The 19,690-nt window shown below is 43.4% G+C and overlaps 1 protein-coding gene across 1 annotated transcript in view; it reads left to right on the top strand.

Moving 5' to 3' along the window:
- The first annotated feature begins 5,539 nt into the window (after window positions 1-5,539).
- pappa2 (pappalysin 2) overlaps window positions 5,540-19,690 on the top strand; it is an 80,752-nt gene continuing 66,601 nt past the window's right edge. Inside the window, exons 1-4 of the mRNA XM_030401855.1 lie at window positions 5,540-7,263; window positions 13,382-13,614; window positions 14,255-14,482; window positions 14,656-15,254. Of these exons, the coding sequence (XP_030257715.1) occupies window positions 6,285-7,263; window positions 13,382-13,614; window positions 14,255-14,482; window positions 14,656-15,254 (2,039 nt within the window). The 5' untranslated portion in view covers window positions 5,540-6,284. The remainder of the gene's footprint in view (window positions 7,264-13,381; window positions 13,615-14,254; window positions 14,483-14,655; window positions 15,255-19,690) is intronic.

Genomic DNA, 19,690 nt, shown 5'->3' with positions numbered 1-19,690 from the left:
ACATATACTGTCGTTAGTGGTTACCTTAATTTACATGTTAACAAGAGACATTTAAAACGGTTACTTGATGCTTATTGCTGTATTAATGGTAATAGCATCTTCATGAACTATTAAATGTGAATAAATTAAAACCTTAGTCAACAGGAGCACCATTAGTAAGTGATGACTTGACAAGTTAATTAACTGTTAATTCACTGCTAATGTTAATGTTCGTTACTGCATTCAGTAATGTTAATTACTGTAACGTGCTCTAGTAAAGTATTTTGCATTTGCATTTTTCTTGTCACTCATTTTTGAGACTATAATAATATTTTAAACTAAACTTTTATCCATGTTTAGGTTTTTTTTTCATTACACTTAAATTCTTATCTAAAGCTCAAGATATACAACAACAGCAACCGCCATTGCAAAAGTAAAAATGTTGCATGTTGCAGTAAATAAAAAAGGAAATGAAGGGCATTACAGCAGTTTTGCTCGATGTTGTGATCAGCATCCTATATTTGATATTAGTACTGAAATATCAAATATCACAATAAATGATTCCTACAGTGTTAAAAAAAGAAGTCCCACTTTAGAGAATTATATGATTAAGATTATGCTTCAGGATATCAAATGTGACACAGACACAGTCGTTAAATATAATTCTGATTTCGGTCTACCGTAGAAATTCCGCGTGTCCTCATATTTGTCATTTTTCTCAGACGATCTCGCCTTTACATCAAAAACAAGAGGGTGGGTGGGTCACAGGCCAAGAAAAACAGAGTCATGTCATTTGAGCATCCACCTACAGCTTTGCAAATAAAACCTGAATGGCACTAACATATTCATGCTCACAGTTTATCCAGCCTGCTACTTGCTTTTCCATTTTTACCTCCACGTGGGCAAATAAGGGGGTCCTCCATGCAGTCACGCGCAACATGGATTTTCCCATGTTTTTATTTGTGGAAGAATTTTATATGTATCCTTAAGGAGCTCCGTTAGGATGTGTAATAGGGGTTTCAGCAAGAGGAAAATCACTGGATACATTGAAGAGTAAATTAATTTTTCCTGAAAAGGACCACCTGGTAGACTAAAATGTCTTTCTGTGCGCCGCAGAGGTCAATCATGCTGGATTCAATTTAACGCATGACTCTGAAGCAGGAGCGCTCAACAGTTACGCTTCAAAAATGGGAAATATTTGGGCTTTTTTTTTAATTTTACATGTTGGGACTGCTTTTCATGCCTTTGGATATGGTCCCTAGGTTTTTACAGATTGGTAGGAGGGATTGGAAACTAAAGAAAGATAATAACAAAGATATAAATGTGTGAAACTTTGTAAAACTTCAGACACAAACTTCAGATAACCCAGTACATGCAACAACTGACTCTGAATAAGATCCTTTGAGCCAGACACCTGCAGTACTGTATATACACCGTGTTGCATTTGTCCCCCTCGACCCCTCTCCCTCCCCCCCTTTCTATTTCATACCAGGGGTGGTGAAAAGCTTGCCTTCTTTCTTTCTCCCCTTTTCTTCTTTCTACCCCTCGTCATTTGTCCTGCACATCAGCCTGGATTTTCTCCTATTGGGTCCCCCCTCCTTTGCATGTGGGTCCAGGTTGTGTGTATGTGTATGTGTGTTTTTCGTGAGTGTGTGTGTGTGTGTGTGTGTGTGTGTGTGTGTGTGTGTGTGTGTGTGTGTGTTTGGTGGTAACGGGGTGGAGTTGGGGGGTCAGCAGTGTCGGTGCGTTGGAGGTTAGTGAGTGGTAGAGAGGTTAGAGAGAAAGAGTGAGTGACACAGAGGAAATAATGAGGGTGTGCGGAGAAACAAATGAGCGAGTGAGTGAGGAAAAGTGTGTGTGTGTGTGTGTGTGTGTGTGTGTGTGTGTGTGTGTGTGTGTGTGAGGGAAAGACAGAGAGCGGGCCTCAGGGTCATTGGGGTCAAGACCGACAAGCTCAGATGAAGGATAATCTGTGGAGGTCCCTTACAGCAGGGGGTGAGGCCCCGGTGGAGCACGCCCATTCAGACTTTCACACACACACACTCTACCACACACTGCACACCGCTCTGTCACTCTCTTCCTCTCTTTCTCTCCTGTCTCTTCTCCTTCATCCTCCCTTTCCCTCCCTTTTTTTGATGCTTTCTCTAAAACCCACCCCTCCTATTCCTCTTGTTTCTTTTTTTTTTTCCAACACAGTTGCAGCTGGATTTCAAAGGACACTTGGCCAGCAGAAAAAGCTGAATGTTTAGCAGGCAGATCCCTCAGTCAGGCAGGCTGGGATTGTGGAATTCCTGCCTCCCACTCTTTAGGAACCGTTTTTGCCCCTTCGGGGGCCCCTGCCATAACTGCCAGCGGCCTCCTCCTCCATCTCCATCTCCAGCCTTGAGCAAGGGCCCTGTTTGCAAATTGAGCCTGGCAAAAAATAGCGGGGTCTCGGGGAGAGGAAAGGAGCAATGTTTGAGATGGTGCGGAACAGCAACAGCTGCCTGTGGTGGCCTCTGTTTATATTAATTATCACCTAGAGAGTTCATGATGAGGGAGTGCATCATGATTGGATACAGGAATTGTATGTCAAGAGCATAAACACAAATCAATCCCACAAAAGGGCAAACACAAAGGTCTCCACGCAGCTGACAGTAGAGTGTAGCTATAAAGTTTTACAGCATCTTGAAGATCAGTATAGATTTGTTTGCAGTGTCTGGAAACATCAGTAACTGCACCTGTCTCTTGAATTTGGAGGGGCCTGCCCAAGTTGCCAAAGCTATTTCTCCATTTGCAAGGTATTTCTGATGAGTCGAAACATTCATTCATATATGATGAGCAACACAAATGCAAAGTTTGGCCCGGAGATACTAAGGATCAGGACATTAAGGGTTCTGCAAAAACCTTAATGTCCTTAATGTTTTAGCCAGCTGAGCAAGGTGGATAATAAGTCACTCTGTAGTCACCTTCCCTGCTGACTAAGCTAAAATCAAGTGGAACATCTAGTATATTTCTTCACATTTCAATAGAAATTCGTGTTCTGTTTGAGTCAGCATATAGACATTTATGATTGTGAGATTTGAAAGTAAACATTTCCCAAAATGTATGGAAATATACACACACGTTTTCCTGAAAAAGTAAATAAATAAATAAAAATCTAGAAATGGGAAAGGTTAGCTCAGTGTGAGCGAGGTTTGAGAACATTTCTGCTGAGGTTGAACGCTCCAGAGAAGTAAAGACATTTCTACGCATACGTGCAGCTGCATATAGATTATTGGGTTTTACCTGATTAAGACAACTTTAGTATTTCCTCACACAACCAAATCAATAAAAAAAATAATAATACATAGTACTACTAATAGTACTAAAGGTCTTTTCTGTTCAATTTTTGTAAAACATCCCTCCATGTATTTCTCCTTACATCTCCCCTCTCTGAGCCGCTGCTTCCTCTGCCTGATTTTCCAGCCCTGGTTTGGGCTACATGAGCGCAAGTGTTCGGCACAAAGCAGGTAACATATTTTGGATGATAAAAAGCCTCGCAAAAAGAACCCTTTCATGTGTGAGACAGATGTTGTGCCTGACTGTGTTGTACCGCTGAAGAGAGCCAGAACATGAGCAAGTGAGATAGACAGATCAAGAGGAGGGCGGGATACTTTTTCCACCCCTTGTCCACACGGACACGGGCAGCGGTGGACACATTTTGGACACAAATATTGTACTTTTTACTACTTCTACTGCATTTAAGTCACAGCAGGCTACCCTGCACACTCAGGCTTTCTGCATAAAAGCAATGATGTGCTATGATGCGTTGTTTTACTGTGGATGTAACCAGCTGCTGCAGCTGCTTACGCATCAGTAGCGTGCACAGACTTTTTGAAGGGCAGGGGCGAAAAGAAGGGCACTTTAGCGCACATTTTGGCTCCCAAGAGGGCACTTTAGCACGCATTTTGGCTCCCAAGAAGGCACTTTAGCACATGTTTTGGCACCCAAGAGGGCACTTTAGCACGTGTTTTGGCTCCCAAGAGGACACTTTATCATGTTTTAACCAGCCAAGGGGGCAGTTTTGTGTGTTTTGCCAACCAAGACGGCACTTTGGCACGCTTTTTTGGCTCCCAAGAGGGCACTTTAGCACGTGTTTTGGCTCCCAAGAGGACACTTTATCATGTTTTAACCAGCCAAGGGGGCAGTTTAGTGTGTTTTGCCAACCAAGACGGCACTTTGGCACGCTTTTTTGGCTCCCAAGAGGGCACTTTAGCACACGTTTTGGTTCCCAGGAGGGCACTTTAGCGCATGTTTTTCAACAATTGGGCCACGAGGGGCTGCCTTGCGTACATCACTGTTACGCATACATGCATTATCCAGTCACACAACCATAACTACACAACACTCACACAGGACACAAAGAGTGCTTTTACTTTGGATACACAACGTTATGTGAACATGTTTACTTTACAACGTGTTGCCAGTGGAGGAGGAAGCACTCAAATTCATAAGTAAAATTAGCAATATTTGCAATATAAAAGCACTCCTTCAAGTGAGTAAGTCCTGCACTGAAAATATCATTCAAGCGAAAGTCTGTAAGTACAGTACTTAAGTACTCCAAAGTATAAAAATGTGCTCATAGCTGAAAAAAAATCTCTCTGTATTATTTGGTTATCATTACTATTGCTGGTGCATTTAAATGTTGTGGTGTGGAGGGAAAGTAGAGAACAAGTACCTCAAAATGCATCTTGAGAAAATGTACTCAGACAGATGGATGGATGAATGGATGGGTGGATGAGGTCGAGACAAGAATGATATAAAAGGAAAAAAAATACATAAATAGACTTTACAACCCCTTTCCTGACTCCCCTCTGCATCAGAGGGATGCACAGCAGGACTGGGCAGGGGGATGAGAGGAGAGAAGAGGATTTCCCTTGTAAAACCCAAGTGTGAGGCAAGGCAAGGGGAAGGACGCCACCCCTCTCCCTCCACCAGCTCCACCACACTTCTTCCCCTACCGGTGATGTCAGGGCGGGCAGGGGCTCCCTGCCTGACACACAAAAAAAAAAGAAAAAAAGAAAACCCTTTGGACTGGAGAGAATGAGAGAGAGAGAGAGAGAGAGAGAGAGAGAGAGAGAGAGAGAGAGAGAGAGAGAGATGGAGGAGTGAATGGAGGAGGATATTACTACTACTGCATGGACCGGTGCAGAGGAGCAGCAAGTCACTCTCTGAAGCGCACACAGACGCACAACAAAACCAAGAGGAGCTGACGCGCAGACGCCGATCCATGATTTAACGGACTAATATTTTTGTCCTCTCTCAGAAATGATAGGAAAGCTAGGGCTGCAGCACTCTGCACTGCACTGCAATTTGCCTCTGGAGTGACTTTGTCTTTTTTTCTTTTTTTTTTTTTTATTACTCTGATTCACCTTGCAGCCATATTTTGGAGCAGGACGCACTAAATGATGCCGCAATGGTCAGGTAAAAAGAAATTAGGCTTTGTGTAAAGTCAGTAAATTACCTGATTCCACTCGGTATATTCATGCAAATAAAATCATATATATATATATATATACAAAAAAAAAGACATTTTCATTAGTAATAAAAATAACCCTGTTTTGGTCAGATTTGGAAGCCCGGAGACATTTAAGGACTGTTGCTTTACCTCATGAGCGCACTGAAACACAGACAAAACATTGTTTGACGCTTTTCTACCTGTAAGCAAACAAAGTGACGGAGGCTACGGATATTTGTGCAGACGGCAGGGGCTGCATGAATGGAAAAGGAGGCAAAGCGACTCCTCTAAAGGTCCGCGCAAAGTGCAGGAGCGTGGAGAGCCACTGCAGCTGCGCCAAGGAAGGATTTAGATCCACTTATCTGAAGATCGGATTGTTTTCTGTCGCTCTTAATGCTTAAAGTCTACTTAAGTCAAAAGCAACACCAAACATATACCAAGAACCTCAATATGCAATGAGTCCACGAGAGAAACTTTGAATGTGACATCCTCTTTATTAGTTGAATCCATTTGGAATGCACTGATATTTATATCAGAGTTTATTTTGATTGCCTTTTTTTTTTCTTTTTTAATTTGTTTACCAAAAAAAAAAAAAAACCCATTCATTTAAAATTCCAAAAGCAGGGAAAAATCTAAACAGTCGTTTCTTTATTGCTGGCTAAATGTGCGCAAATAAATCGGCTCTAATAACCACAGTCTGGTGTGAGAGCTCTTGCTGCTGACCTGGACACCAGAGGCAGACTTTAAAGAGGTTTTTTTTTTTTTTTTTTTTCTCCCTCTTTATCCTCAACAAAAACCTGCCAAATACCTTCCCTAACCTGAGACAATGTCGTTGATCAGAATTCTGGCTGTCCTCCTCGTCCTCATCACCAACACGTGGCTGCTCAGCCCGGTCCGCTCCGATGCACTCAGCCGGTACAAACGCGCCATGGCCCAGCGGGCAGACCGTGAGCTCTCCAGGCTAGCAGGTGAACCCTGCACCGTCTCCGGCGTCTGGAGGTCCCGGCGGCAACCCCGCTCCCTCTCCCCGTCCCAACACCGCCCTCCAGCGGCCCGTCCGAGGACGCACATGAGCCGGCGAGAGCTGTACACTGTCAGGAGCGCTCCTGCGGTTTGTGCAGGAGGGTGCAGGTTTGATACCGGGGTGCGCCGGGTCGCTCCGGCGGGGCAGGACAAGGGCAGCTGGGGTGAAACAGAGGGAGCGGGGTACCAACACTTTACGTTGCCCGGACAGCTTTATGAGAAACGCTCCACAAATGACGAGAGTTACCCAAATTATGACAGCAAAGACGCCACACAACACCCCGGGGTGTCGGTGCTTAAAGACGCCGGGCAGACGGCCTCCTCCGAGAGCCACGAACAGTCCACGCTCGGCTCCCGCTCCAGGTTCACCCGCAGCCTCGACGGGACGATTCCTTACGAGGAAGAGGGCAACTCCAGCCTGGAGAAAGTTCTTCCCGACAGTTCAACAGATTCCAGGGGGCTCCAGGTCCTCTACAGGCTGCAGCAGGATGATGGGGACCAGCAGACCTCGACCGGGGCCCCGGTGGACGCTCCCGTGGACTACTCCGGGGAGGTGGAGGAGGCGGATCTGCCGGCGAGCCTGCCCGTCGGCAGCGCCTCTCCCTGGGGGAGCCCCGTGCCGAGGGTGCCCCCTTCCTGGATGACCGCCCTGTACTTCAGCGGGCGTCGAGAGCAGCTGAAGGTGAAGCCGACCGCAGAGCTGGAGCTGCCGAGGGCGAAGTTCAGCCTGGAGCTGTGGGTGAAGCCGGAGGGAGGGCAGAGCAACCCCGCGACCATAGCAGGTGGGTGAAACGTGACCATGACCGCACACTGTGTTGGGGATAGACGCCCCGCAGCACTAGACACATCCATTCACATATCTGTCTCCGCTCAGCGGTCACAGGCTGCAGGCTGTGCTGGGTTCTTCATCTGTCGATGTGTATTCATGTCACCCTCCTGAAGCTCGACACACCTGACAGTGGGGGCCCATAGGGGACTTTATTAAAATGTTAGTATAAACTTGAAAATTTAAATTATTAATCCTCCCTAGCATTTCAGTTGTCCACATATGTGTGTCATATTTGAGTTGAAAGTGAAAATGCAATTAAAAAAAAATAATTCCACATTATTTTGACATGCTCCTGTGGGATTCCATATGAGTCAATCAGCATCAGTCAGTCTCTGTTTGCTTTATGGCCACTCCATCTCCAACTTCTCCTCTGTGTCTGCTTCCCTGCCCCCTCTCGTTCATCCCTCCGTGTTGAAGTAGCCAGGACTTCACTGTGACATAGGCGCTCCATGGTGCTGCTGTATGTATGTTGTTGCAAATTGCTTGCGACGGCCACACTATTGCCTTTTTAACCCTGAACCGCATTTGGGTTTGCCCTTCTAACAGCAATCTCTAATGCTGTGTGAAATTCTCTCGTTAAACGGCTCCCGAGAAAAAGATCCATGTCTTCGGGAGGCTGTATTTCACTGCAAAGGTCAGACGGAGTTTATCCAGGGTTTACTCTCTCTGGTTTCCACTGCGGACACGGTGACAGGGACCATCACAGCGATCAGGAGCTCATTGAGACATTTAGTGCTAGAACAATTGGATGATTAATCGCTCAAGTTGATTGCCATAAAAGTAAATCACCAAGTCACATCATTTATCAAATTGGCAAACACGCTGGGTTTCAGCTTCTCAGATGTGAGCTGATTGATTTATGTCATTGTAAATTCAATAGCTTCGGGCTTTGGACATTAGAATGAACAAAACAGGATATCTGAAGACATCACTGTGGCTGCTGGGAAATTATGATGTCCACTTTTCGACTTGTTCTGAAGCTCCAATTACACCGTCCGTCATCAGCCGGACGATTACTAGTTACCACTGCTGCTGACATAGGATTGTGAGATTTGACATAGTTTGTCCACCGCAGAGAAAAGACAGCTCCATTTTTCAACTGTAAAATGCCTGCATGCGTGCCACTAAGCATGGATCCTGATCGCAAGAAATAAAAGGGTTTTTGTGGTAACGTAATTGTCCACCATATTTTTGTTGGATTTTTTTTTTTTTTAAAAACTCCTTCATATCACTTTGGGCCTGAACAATCCAGTAGTGTTTGGTGTAACCAGCAGAGTGAACTGGATGCTTTACTAAAGTGACAAGTTGTGCACTTATGATTAGAGCCTGACCGATACAGAATTTCTTGGAGGCAAATGCTGATACCTATATTATTGAGTCAAAAAAAAGAAGAAAAATCAGCTATCAATATGATATGATCCCTCAGAATGTGATTACCAAACACTTCTGACAAAGACATGTATGAGAGGGAGGCAAGATACTCGACTGTTTAACGATAACCTCTGTTGTCCAAAAGGTAATCTGTGCACTAAAACAGTTAGTTGCAAGTGTCTTGTTTTTGCAGTGTCCCGTAAAAATAAGTATTCATATCAGCACATAGCTAATATCAGTTGATAATATTGGCCAACACTTCCCCTGCACATGACAGCTGACGCTGAGTTTTCTCTCTAAAAGGGAGCTGGATGATAAACACGCCAAATCTTTGTGGTGCTCTGATTAGGGCTGCGTAATAAATTAAAATATTATCAAAAGTGCAATATGTTAAAGGTCATATCCAAATTGCAGAAGCTGTTATAATGAAGCTATAATGCAGTACAGTAGTGCTGCAGAGATGTCCCGGCCTACAAATCTTGTTCTCCAGATGTGAGGAAATCAGGTTCGTTTGGCACGGACCCCAGCGAATGTCACATCATCATGACTTTGCGAAAATGATCATTCCCACAAAACATGAATCATATTGCAATCATAATATCTGTCCAAATAACCGTAATATAATTCTTTAACCATACTGTGCAGCCCTAGTTCTGATTTATCGTGTTTACTGATATGTCTCGGTGAATAGAATGGTAACCTGAAGCTTAAGTATCGAGACCCCGGGTCATAAGTCATGTTTGTTATTTGTCCATGCCCATTCCCATCCACTGTGCAGGTTTTCACAAACTGCCAAATCACACATACATTATTTACAACCAAACATGCATGTACACTCAAATTAAAGACAAAACCATAGTAACAACAACAACAACAACAACAACCAAGCAGCCCTCATTGCCTTGGCCTGATCCCCCACCCTACCTCCAACCTTGATATTTGTTATGTTCCGGCTACACGCCTGCCGACAATGCCAATATTATTATTACATTAGTAATGAACTAGTGTTGCACTGTTAATAGATTCTTTGTCAAATATTCAAATAAATCACCAACTAATTTGATAATTGATTTATCAGTTTAAGTCATTTTTTAAAGAACTAAAGGCTACATTTTCTGATTCCACCTTCTTAAATGTAAATGTTTTCGGGTTGCTTTACTCCTCTGTTGCCGTGAACTGAATTTCTTTGGGTCGGACCAAACAAGACATATGAGGGTGTTATCTCGGGAAAAACTGGTCAAATATTGCTACCATTTTCTGATATTTTCTATACCAAACAGCTAATCAATGAATCAAGAAAATAAACAACAGATTATTTGAAAACATTTGTCAGCTGCAGCCCTAATGAAAACGGTGATGTTTAATACCTGTTCTTTATTTCATTGTATACAAAAATATTACTCCTTTGGTGCCCTGGTGCTGTGCTGTGAATTTCATCAAATAGGGATAAATACAGGCGATCATATAAAAGGATTGAGCAAATAACCTCCACAGTGATCTGTAATGAGTTATCTGACCACAACAACTTTGTTTTGAAGCCATCTTTGGTCACAACAAATTAAATAACATTTTAGCCCTCAACACTGACTAAATAAATAGTGACATAACAGTGTACATTCCCAGAGTATGTTTCACTCTCTCCTCATAGTTAGCCTGACGGTTTCCATTGATTCTGAGCAGTGAGTGCAGACACATTGATCTTATGAAACCCTCATTTACCGGGCTGTTCCTATGAAGATGAACATCGCTGTTTTTCCAACGAGCCAGCGTCAGGAATGTTACATCTGAAAAGCTGCACATTTGACAGAACAACACATACATCAAACAAACTGAAAAGCTCTATGGTGCAGCACCACAGCTGTCCAGATAGTGAGGGAGACCACAAACTGTTATGTCCACTCACATTTACTCTGATCAAAGATCCGACTCCATTACTCAACTTTTTCCCCCTCATTGCTTCCTTATGTGAGGGCGGCATTTGTGGCATGGGCCGTTCTCTTTGTAGTGTCCTGAAGGAATCTGGCAAATACAGTGAAAAACAAACTTCCATTGTTTCTGCGAGACATGACATTGACATTGGTCTGACTTGCAATGGTCAGTGATCCTATAAATCTATTTGTTTGCACATTTCATCCTTTATTGTGATGTTACTGTATGTGTTGCAGATTGCAGAGAGTGCTTTACAAAGATTACAATGATGAGGTGCCGTTTAGCTCAGTGGGTAAAGCAGGCGTCCCATGTACAGAGGCTTTGTCCTCGCTGCAGCGGACCCGGGTTTGAGTCCCGGCCTGGGGCCTGTTGCTGCGTGTCACTCCCCATCTCTCTCTCTCTCAACCTGTTTCCTGTCACGTCTTCAGCTGTTCTATTAATAGAAAAAAAGCCAAAAGGCCCCAAAAAATATAAAGCAGAAAAAAACAAAAAACAAATATTACAATGACGACATTCATTCTACATTTCTTTAGATGCTGCATTTTCATTTGATGCGCTGTTTTGTGATTATTTTACTGCACTTAAGCCAACATTTATGTCAATGAAGTAATAGAAATTAAAAGTGATGGTCATATTGATATGGTTCTGATAAATTCAGCGTTATTGTACAAGGTTGTAATGACATGCTACAGAAGAGGGCCCCAGTTTAACGACAGATTTGATTAAAAAAAATGTAGGCAATGAAAAAGTAAGAAAAAAATGTCACACCTTGCCTTATTACAGTGACAACGAGTAACTTTTAAGTGTTTCTGAAACAGTCTTGCGATTCCTCTGATGATTATAAATCACCTGTAACAGCAAACGAGAACATCGGCGAAAAGGCTGCTATTTTGATACAGTTATTATTAATGCCTGCGCTCGGGTCCGATCACATATATCACCTGGAACATTTCATATAAATACATCCATCCTGCTGTCTCTCTGTCACTCGCTTCCAAAACAAATGCACACGCCGCCGGCACGTGCGAGCAAAGATCTTTACAACAGCAGGAGCTAGTGTCATAATGCTTTTGTTAAAAGGGGCTACTAGAATCAACAAAAACTGAAAGTTCCTTGTGGTCCCTTTACCTGTAGACCCCCCCCTCCATCTTTCCATCTCTGAGAATTCAAATGCATTTTATTTGTAAGAAAACAGGCCTCGTCAAAGTTTGACGTTGATTATTTTTACGCCTGTTCAGATCGTTACTTTATCCTGTGGTGTCTTCTGGTGTCTCTTATGTCTTGGTATTTCAATGTGAGGTGGCGTCTATGAGAATAGGAATAGCTGTATGAGTATCTCAAAAAAATCCCTGACCTTTAAATTGAGATTGCGTTTCTTCGTTATCCAGATCAATTCAATTCCATTTAATAGCTGTAGAATTTTTAAAGGTGCACCAATTAATACTTGTATATGTTAACAATGGATCAGATGACTGTGTGTAATATGAAACGGGTCCCTCGTTGTAATGGCTCGACAGAAAATTATCACCCAAAACTACAGTTCTCCTCAGCTCCACTGGGCGTTTTAGCATCTTTCAGCTCATTTGTTTGGTTCTCTGGCCCTGAACTTTGACAGTTTTGTTCACTCATATTGCTCTCGTCAAACTTTTTTTTCCATTTGCAGAAGGCATGCTTTTTACAGAAGACGCTATTATACTGTAAGTTACCTGCCCAGCACGACACAGCAGACAGAGAAAGTTAGCGACTAGCTTGTGAACAGTGTGGAGCTTTTTACAGCTATAGAGCCAGATGTTTCCCTCAGGAGTAAAAGGCAAGTGCATATTGGAATGACATGGTCAGAAACATAATACAATATAAATGCTGATGCTGCTCCGGGTCTGCTAATGGCCATGGGTTTGCTAACATTTTTGCCACAAAAACTAGTTCTGCTGGCCCCTAGTGGCCAAAAAGAAAATTAATATTAATAAAATCAATATTATAATTATGTGAGCCATTGAGACCATGTTGGAGATGAATGCCAACCCTTACCAGATCTGTCTGGTAGTGCAAGCACATTTGAATTTATTGATGATTTAGTTGACTTTGTAGCACATTTAGCATTCCATATTTCACTGTAAATATTAAGTATAGTATTTAATGCATTTGACAGTAGAGTATGTGAACTGACATACAGTATAATTTGATTTACTTAGCAGAGCTATAGCATCCTAACCGCTTCTCTCCCCTCTAACTAAATTATATGCCCGACCAAGAAACTGGCTCACCTCCTTTGGGATATTTTGCCACAATTGCCTACTTCCCACACTTAGGCACACATATGTGTGTAAGCATATACACATGCACACACACATACAGCGTTGTGGAGGGTGAAGGGGTTCCCTGACCCTTTGCTGTCCTAGTGTTTGACATCTGGGGCGCAGATGTGGATCTGTGTGTGTCTGTTGCAACAGCAGATGGAAACATCAGGGCCTTGCCTTGGCTGAGTGAAATACCTCCGTTCTCCTTCCCCTCTCTGTTCTCTCCCGCTGTCTCTGGCTCTGTCTATTCTCTCCGTCTTACTCTCTCTAACTGTGTGTCTCAGCCCGGCTGAATGTCTCTCCCTCACAGTTGTCTGCAGTCTGCCGGACTGCAATCACTTGGAAAGACTGCTTGTTTGTGTCTATGTAAATTTGCTGACTTTTGACTTCGCAAGAGAGTATTTGCATGTTTTTCCCACCGTTACTCTTCCAAAATAATATAATTGACTTTTCACCATTTCCCCTCTGCCATAGGTGTATTTGACAACTGTTCTCATTCAATGAGCGAGAAGGGCTGGTCGGTGGGCATCCGAACTGTGGAACCTGCCGGCACCAAAGATGCGCGGTTCTACTTCACGCTCCGCACAGACCGAGCCGTAAAATCCACCACTGTCTACAGCAACCAGCGGTACCGGGCCAATGCCTGGACTCACCTGATGGCTACTTACAGCGGCCTCCGCATGACCCTGTATGTTGATGGAGCTAAGGTGTGTGGTCTCAGTGCATGGTTCATAGTTAAGTTGAGGTTGGTCATTTACTTTCTTCACTTCCAGCTTGGTGATCAGTAAAAAACACTGATCGGACTTTCACAACGCAATTCCCAACTCAAGGTCCACACCTGGTTACCACCACCTGATGGTATGGAGAGTTATTTCTTGCCATGCAGGCGTAGAACTTAGGAGCTGTTTATCTATTTTACTGGTGCATCCCTGGCTTATCAATAAATAACATTTTTGGGTAACTGATCTGGTGATGAACCCACGAGCACCCACGAAAATTCCATCAAAGCATCATAGTTTTGACATGTAGGCTGTTGGTTGTTTTTGTCCTTGGACAGAGGAGAGGACACCTGATTAATGTGTCGGCAGCCAATCAGAGCATTCAGGGAGTACAGTGAATATGTCATATTCATTTCTTTGACCAGCAGATGGAGAGCTACTAAAGATACATTGCCGCAACATTAGCAGTTTTAAAACGTGGGTGGCTTAATACTAGTAACTCTTTGAAAAGTCGAATTAAATAAGGAAGTTGTCTTTGGAATGACCCATCAGTCATTTATTATGTACAATGAAATGAAAAGACCTTTGTTTCTGCTCCTCCTCTCTTCTTGGCTGCCTCTCCTCTCAGGTGGGAGAGAGCAGCCTCCAGTCCGGGAATCTCTACAGTCCCTTCATGAAGACGTGCAGGACCCTCTTTCTTGGCAGTAACCAATCAGATCAAGGACCCAGCTTCAGGGGCCATATAGGGGGTGTGGTCTTGTGGGGCAGTGCACGCTCTCATGAGGACCTGCTGAAGCGACCACTTCAAATCGACACAAGCAAGCCACTCCTAGCGATGTGGGCCGACTTCACTAATGTAACCAACGTCATTGAGTTTCTACACGTTTAGTTGTTCAGTCTTTGCAGAAATGAGTTGTTTTATGTCATAAAGAATGAACTTATCAGCATTACTCATTTAATTTCTATATACTGAAATTTGATTGCAAAATGTTACTTAAAATATTTGGGGATTTTGCTTTGAACTTTTAGGTGGAACAGCTGTGGACTCCATATAAAGTTGGCCTCCATCCAACCGTTGTCACCACTCCTGTCCCTGAACAAGAGCTTGTCTCTTCATTCCTGCCGCCACCCTGCGGCCTGACATCCTGTGACAACACCGACATTATCTTGGGCTACAACGACAACTGGCAGCTCCTTTCCCCCAAGCGCGTTCGCTACAGGATTGTCAACCTCTCCAATGATGATGGGGGACACCCCACCGTGTCTGAAGCCCAGATCCAGCTCCAACACCAGGCTCTGACTGAGGCCTTTGGTCCTTACAACATCACCCTGGAACTGAGTGTGCACACCGTAAAAAACTCCAGCCTTCGACAGCAGTTTATCCTCAGCAACTGTCGAATAGGGAAGATTGGGAACCGCCAGTGTGACCCTGAGTGCGACCACCCGAGGACAGGCCATGATGGAGGGGACTGCCTTAGACTGGGGCCCTGCTACAACTGGAAGAGACAGGATGGAGTTTGTAACATGGAGTGCAACAGTATACACTATGACTACGATGATGGAGACTGCTGTGACCCAGAGGTCACCGACGTTCTCAAGACCTGCTTCGATCCAGAGTCCCCTGACAGGTGAGGTTATCAGCATAAGTCATGAAATATTATTACTCTGCTTCTTTTTTTGCTTTTGCTTATTATATCACACTGAAACCTTATCAGGACCTTCCCTGGGATAATGCCAATTGAACCTCTGGAATACATTTGTGAAGGAAGAGTTGAGTTTTGTTAAGTACAGCAGCTTGAACTGTCAAAAGACACATTTTTTGCTTTGAAATATTATTATGCGGTAAATGTTGATTGAATAATGTAATGTGTACAGGATAAAGACCACTGGGATTTTGATGGGTTCCCTATAAGCCTTGCTTTTCGCTTGCTATTCTGTCTGCCACAGGGCATGAAATCTCCTGGGAAAAGGACGCTAACTAGCAATTCAGTCACCATTTCTATCTGCTTACAAGTCTCCATTATACACTTTTTTTGGTCGATGCAGCTCTGAGGAAAATGACATTAAGTTTTCTTTGTTACAACAACGCCAACATTATTACCTCTTGGAAACACTGGGGGGCTGTAGTTGTCTATTTCCCCTTAAGTACAAATCCCAAAACTGGCAAAATGGGCATGACTGAAAATAATTACTCTGTGACATTACAATGTTGTCACAGACAATGTGGAAATTACATTTGCATTACTTGATCATGTAGTAATTTGCATGACAAAAGTTGAGTTTACATTTATGGAAGGGGAAGAAGAATTATAAAGGCCCAATTCTCTAATGATGGAGCCTCTATTTAATCCATTGTGTTTAGTTATTTATTATTCTATTTAGAGTATCACATTATCAAATGCCAATGATCATATCTGTGGAATGGAAAATGGAAAAGTCACATTGACAAAAAGGGACTGAGGGTCTTGTTTTTAGAGCACTGTGAATAGATTAGGGTTTTTGCTGGTCACAAACATTTTATTGCATGCAGTGTCAGTCAGTCCATGGATATATGAATATTTATATCAAGACAAGGGGGAAATCTATAAGGCTACATAGTTTGAGAGACACAGTAAAGAAAGCACCAGGGGGATAAACATTTCAGCCAGTGAGGACAACAAGTCTTTCCAAAGGCAAGCAGTCTCTGGGCATAAATGGCCAATAATAAGCGTTTCTCCCCATGAGGTGAATATCAGCCTCTGCACGCTGCACTGCTTCGGCAGGGTTGTACAATGAACAGCTCAACATGCTACATGTACAAATTGGTACTCTCACTTTCCCCAGTGGTTTTAGAGAAAGCTCTGTGAAGCGGGGATGGTGGGTTAAGAGGCCAAAGTACACACTTATTTTTACTAAACAACTCGAGCGGCAGCCCGCTGCCTTCCATTTGGTCTGACAGACAGGCTCATGCAGAGTTCCAAATAGCTTGCATGAAGTCTCGCCATGAAGTCGTCGGCCCGGGTTCTTAAAGACCCCATCCCTAATCCAAATTGCAACCACAGACTTTACACTGGGCCACTGGGAAACAGAGCATGGGAACTGGAGCTATTTTTTTTATAATGATAGATTAAGCGCTTGACGTGTGCAGTTGACAGTGTGACAGCTTAACACACGTTTGTATTAATGTTTTTAAAACCACTAGAATAGCTATTTTTTCCGTCTAATTCCGAATTAGATTCTTAGATTCCGATTCTCTCTTCCGAATGGACTTTTCTTGTTGTTGCAACCCCTTGTGCCATAATCCAAATCCCCACCTGTAAAAGTAAACTAAAATAATGTGGAACATTAGATTTAATTGTTTTTCTGTTTAAATTGTTAATACAATGGAAGATGCAAACTACCAATTTACAACTTTGGCTATTACTTCAAGGCTAAGTGCTGATTCCTTTAGTTTCAAATCATTTTTTTGTTCCAGCACGCAAACACATAGTGAGGTGCTAGCAAGCACTGAAGGGTAATACCAATTTTACACATTAACGCTACATTATACATTGGTGTTTCTGTCACAGCCACGCCGCCCACCCCCCTTTGTTTCTACACTTTGTAACTTCAGACAGTAGTACTTTAGACAGTAGGATCACAGCGTTACATACATGTTCACGCCTTTTCAAGAGATACAATAGATTTTTTACAGACTTGGGATTTATATTTACAACAGTGATGCTGCACTTAGAAACTGTGGGGGGCCAAATTGCACTAAATGCCAATTTCTATAAATATTGCTTTAAAGTGTGTTCACAGGCCCACTTGCAGATGCTTCTGCATATGCAAAAAACAAATATACATAAAATAGAAAGCAGGATAAAGCCATTTTTGGCTCCAGCTCCATGCAACCCGATAAATTGTCTCCATGATTACACCCAGTGTCTAGTTGCATTATAGTAATAATAATGGCTATATATAAAACATGGGTAATGTAGGCCCATGTAGGTGGGAGGAACTTCAGCTGTATCATCTCCACTACTGGCTGTATGTTATTATAAAACAATTGCGAGAAAAACACGTCAACCCATTTACTACAGACAACAACTGAACATAACAGTTAGGACATAGTAACGTGTCAAGTTATGCTGACAGAGATTTTTCTGGCCCTGGTCGTCTGCTGGACAACAAGGGGGAGGGAGATCGGTGGAACCCGCGGCCAAGTGCGTGTTCTCAGCTGAAATAAAACTCACAGAAGCAGTCTCGGTTTGTCTTTCCACAATCCCCTCTGGTTTGGTCAAAGTAAATCCTCAAGTCACCAAGTAAGATGGAAAATTATTCCAGCTCTACACTGCTCTGACTCTTTCTCGCTCCTCTGCCACTTCATAGCTCTCCTGTCCCCGCCTGCCATTTCTGCTTGTCGCTGAAATATGAAATTAGGCGATTTCACACTGTACTGTATCCTTCGTCTTCAAACTGGCATCCAGTGGTCTAAGAAGCTTTGCTCTGGTGTACAGCCATTGCCACTGGGAGGCTGCTGAGCCTAGTTGAGCGGTAGTGACACCCCTTCCTGGTCCAAGGTCATGATGTGGGCAGCCTCCATTCAGCTAATCGGACCACTTTGCTCCTCGGCTACCTGAGCTGCTAGCTAACGGCAGCTAATTGCTAAAGCCAAAGATAGCAACAGCAAAAAGAATAGTGAACAGCGAGGCCATTTCTTTCAAATGACCCTTTTAGATACTCATTAAGGTGCTAAATCTGGGTATGGGAAGCAAAGGAGTAACTGGGAGTTTGTGTCCTCACTTTACCTACAAGGTGCCCTTGAGCAAGGTTTTTAACCTCCAACTGTGTCAGTGGCCAGCAAAAGAAGAAGAGTCTGGTTCTGTTGTGCAGCTCCCAGGTTTGAAATTATTCAGCTGTATGAATGTGAACATGTTGTTGTTGGGTAAAAATCATGGTGCTCGGTTGACTGTTCCTGGAAGACATACGTTACGTTAGGTAAAAGTAAAAAAAGAAAGTCGGCTTGCATGTGGGTGGTCTCATTGCTTGGCCATACGCAGGAAGATCGTCAAGTTTGTCATAAGTAAATGTTAATTTATGTTGTCCTGTCGTGAGCTTGGTGGGATTGAGGCCACAAGGCAGACAGGAAAAAATTTGGTTTGGTAGTTGTTATGGTCAGATGTTCCCCCGTCTCAGCCTGAGCTGTCTACCCTGCAGAGAGGAGATGGACACTAATGAAAAAAGTTGGACAGCAGACAGCACTCTGCTCTGTTGTTTTGCACAAACAGGGGTCTGGTTCTTTGGCCTCAATTATGTAAAAATGCTCAGTTATTTATGCTAGCTTTATTTTAACGGTTATTGCAACGAATATTCCGAAAACAAGAGAAATGATGTCCACCACAATAATAATTGGAGAGATCAGTGTAATGTATAGATGTTGTTCTGAGCATGCTAAATCATGGCTCTGGATTTGATCTGGTTTCTGGGTTTGTTTGTTTCGTTGGATGAGAGACTTCCATAAACAAAGACTCTGCTGTGTGCAGTGTGGAAGCAAAATTCAAAAAGTCACAGTAGGTGTGTGCTTGTAAGCAGTGAGGTAACTCCTGCATTAAATCCTGCCAGAGTTCCTGTGTATAAGCTACTGACCCTCAACTAAGAACAACACGAACAGCCAATACACAGGGGACCAGAGCGTCGTAAAAACTGGGCCCAACGGTCTACCAGTAGTGTACGTCTACTGGAAAGGTCCTGACCCCAGCTCGTTGAAAATGCTGAGGTGTGTGAGTATATGCTTGCGTGCATGTGTGTGTGTGTGTGTGTGTGTGTGTCTGTGTGTACCTGCATCCAAAGTCACAACTTTCTCAGGCAGAGAGAGAATTAATGTGAGGATGACATTTTGCTGGCATCTTCGCCGCACTGAACCTTTTTTATGTTTGTGATCTGGGTTTTTGATATCCCCCTCCCCCTTCTCCCTGAGCGCTTGGCCAGGTAGTCCGACTGTGGGACCCTATATGTGTGCAGCTGCCGCTGGCCAGCACAGGGCCAGAGGTTTCTGAAGCCAGCTGCTGTCACGACACAAATTTGTTGTCGAGAGCCAATTGTA

This window comes from Sparus aurata, chromosome 21 (genome assembly GCF_900880675.1).
Source record: "Sparus aurata chromosome 21, fSpaAur1.1, whole genome shotgun sequence".
NCBI classification, from domain to species: Eukaryota; Metazoa; Chordata; class Actinopteri; order Spariformes; family Sparidae; genus Sparus; species Sparus aurata.
The sequence above is the reverse complement of the archived record's forward strand: the minus strand, read 5'-3'. Positions and strand labels throughout refer to the sequence as shown.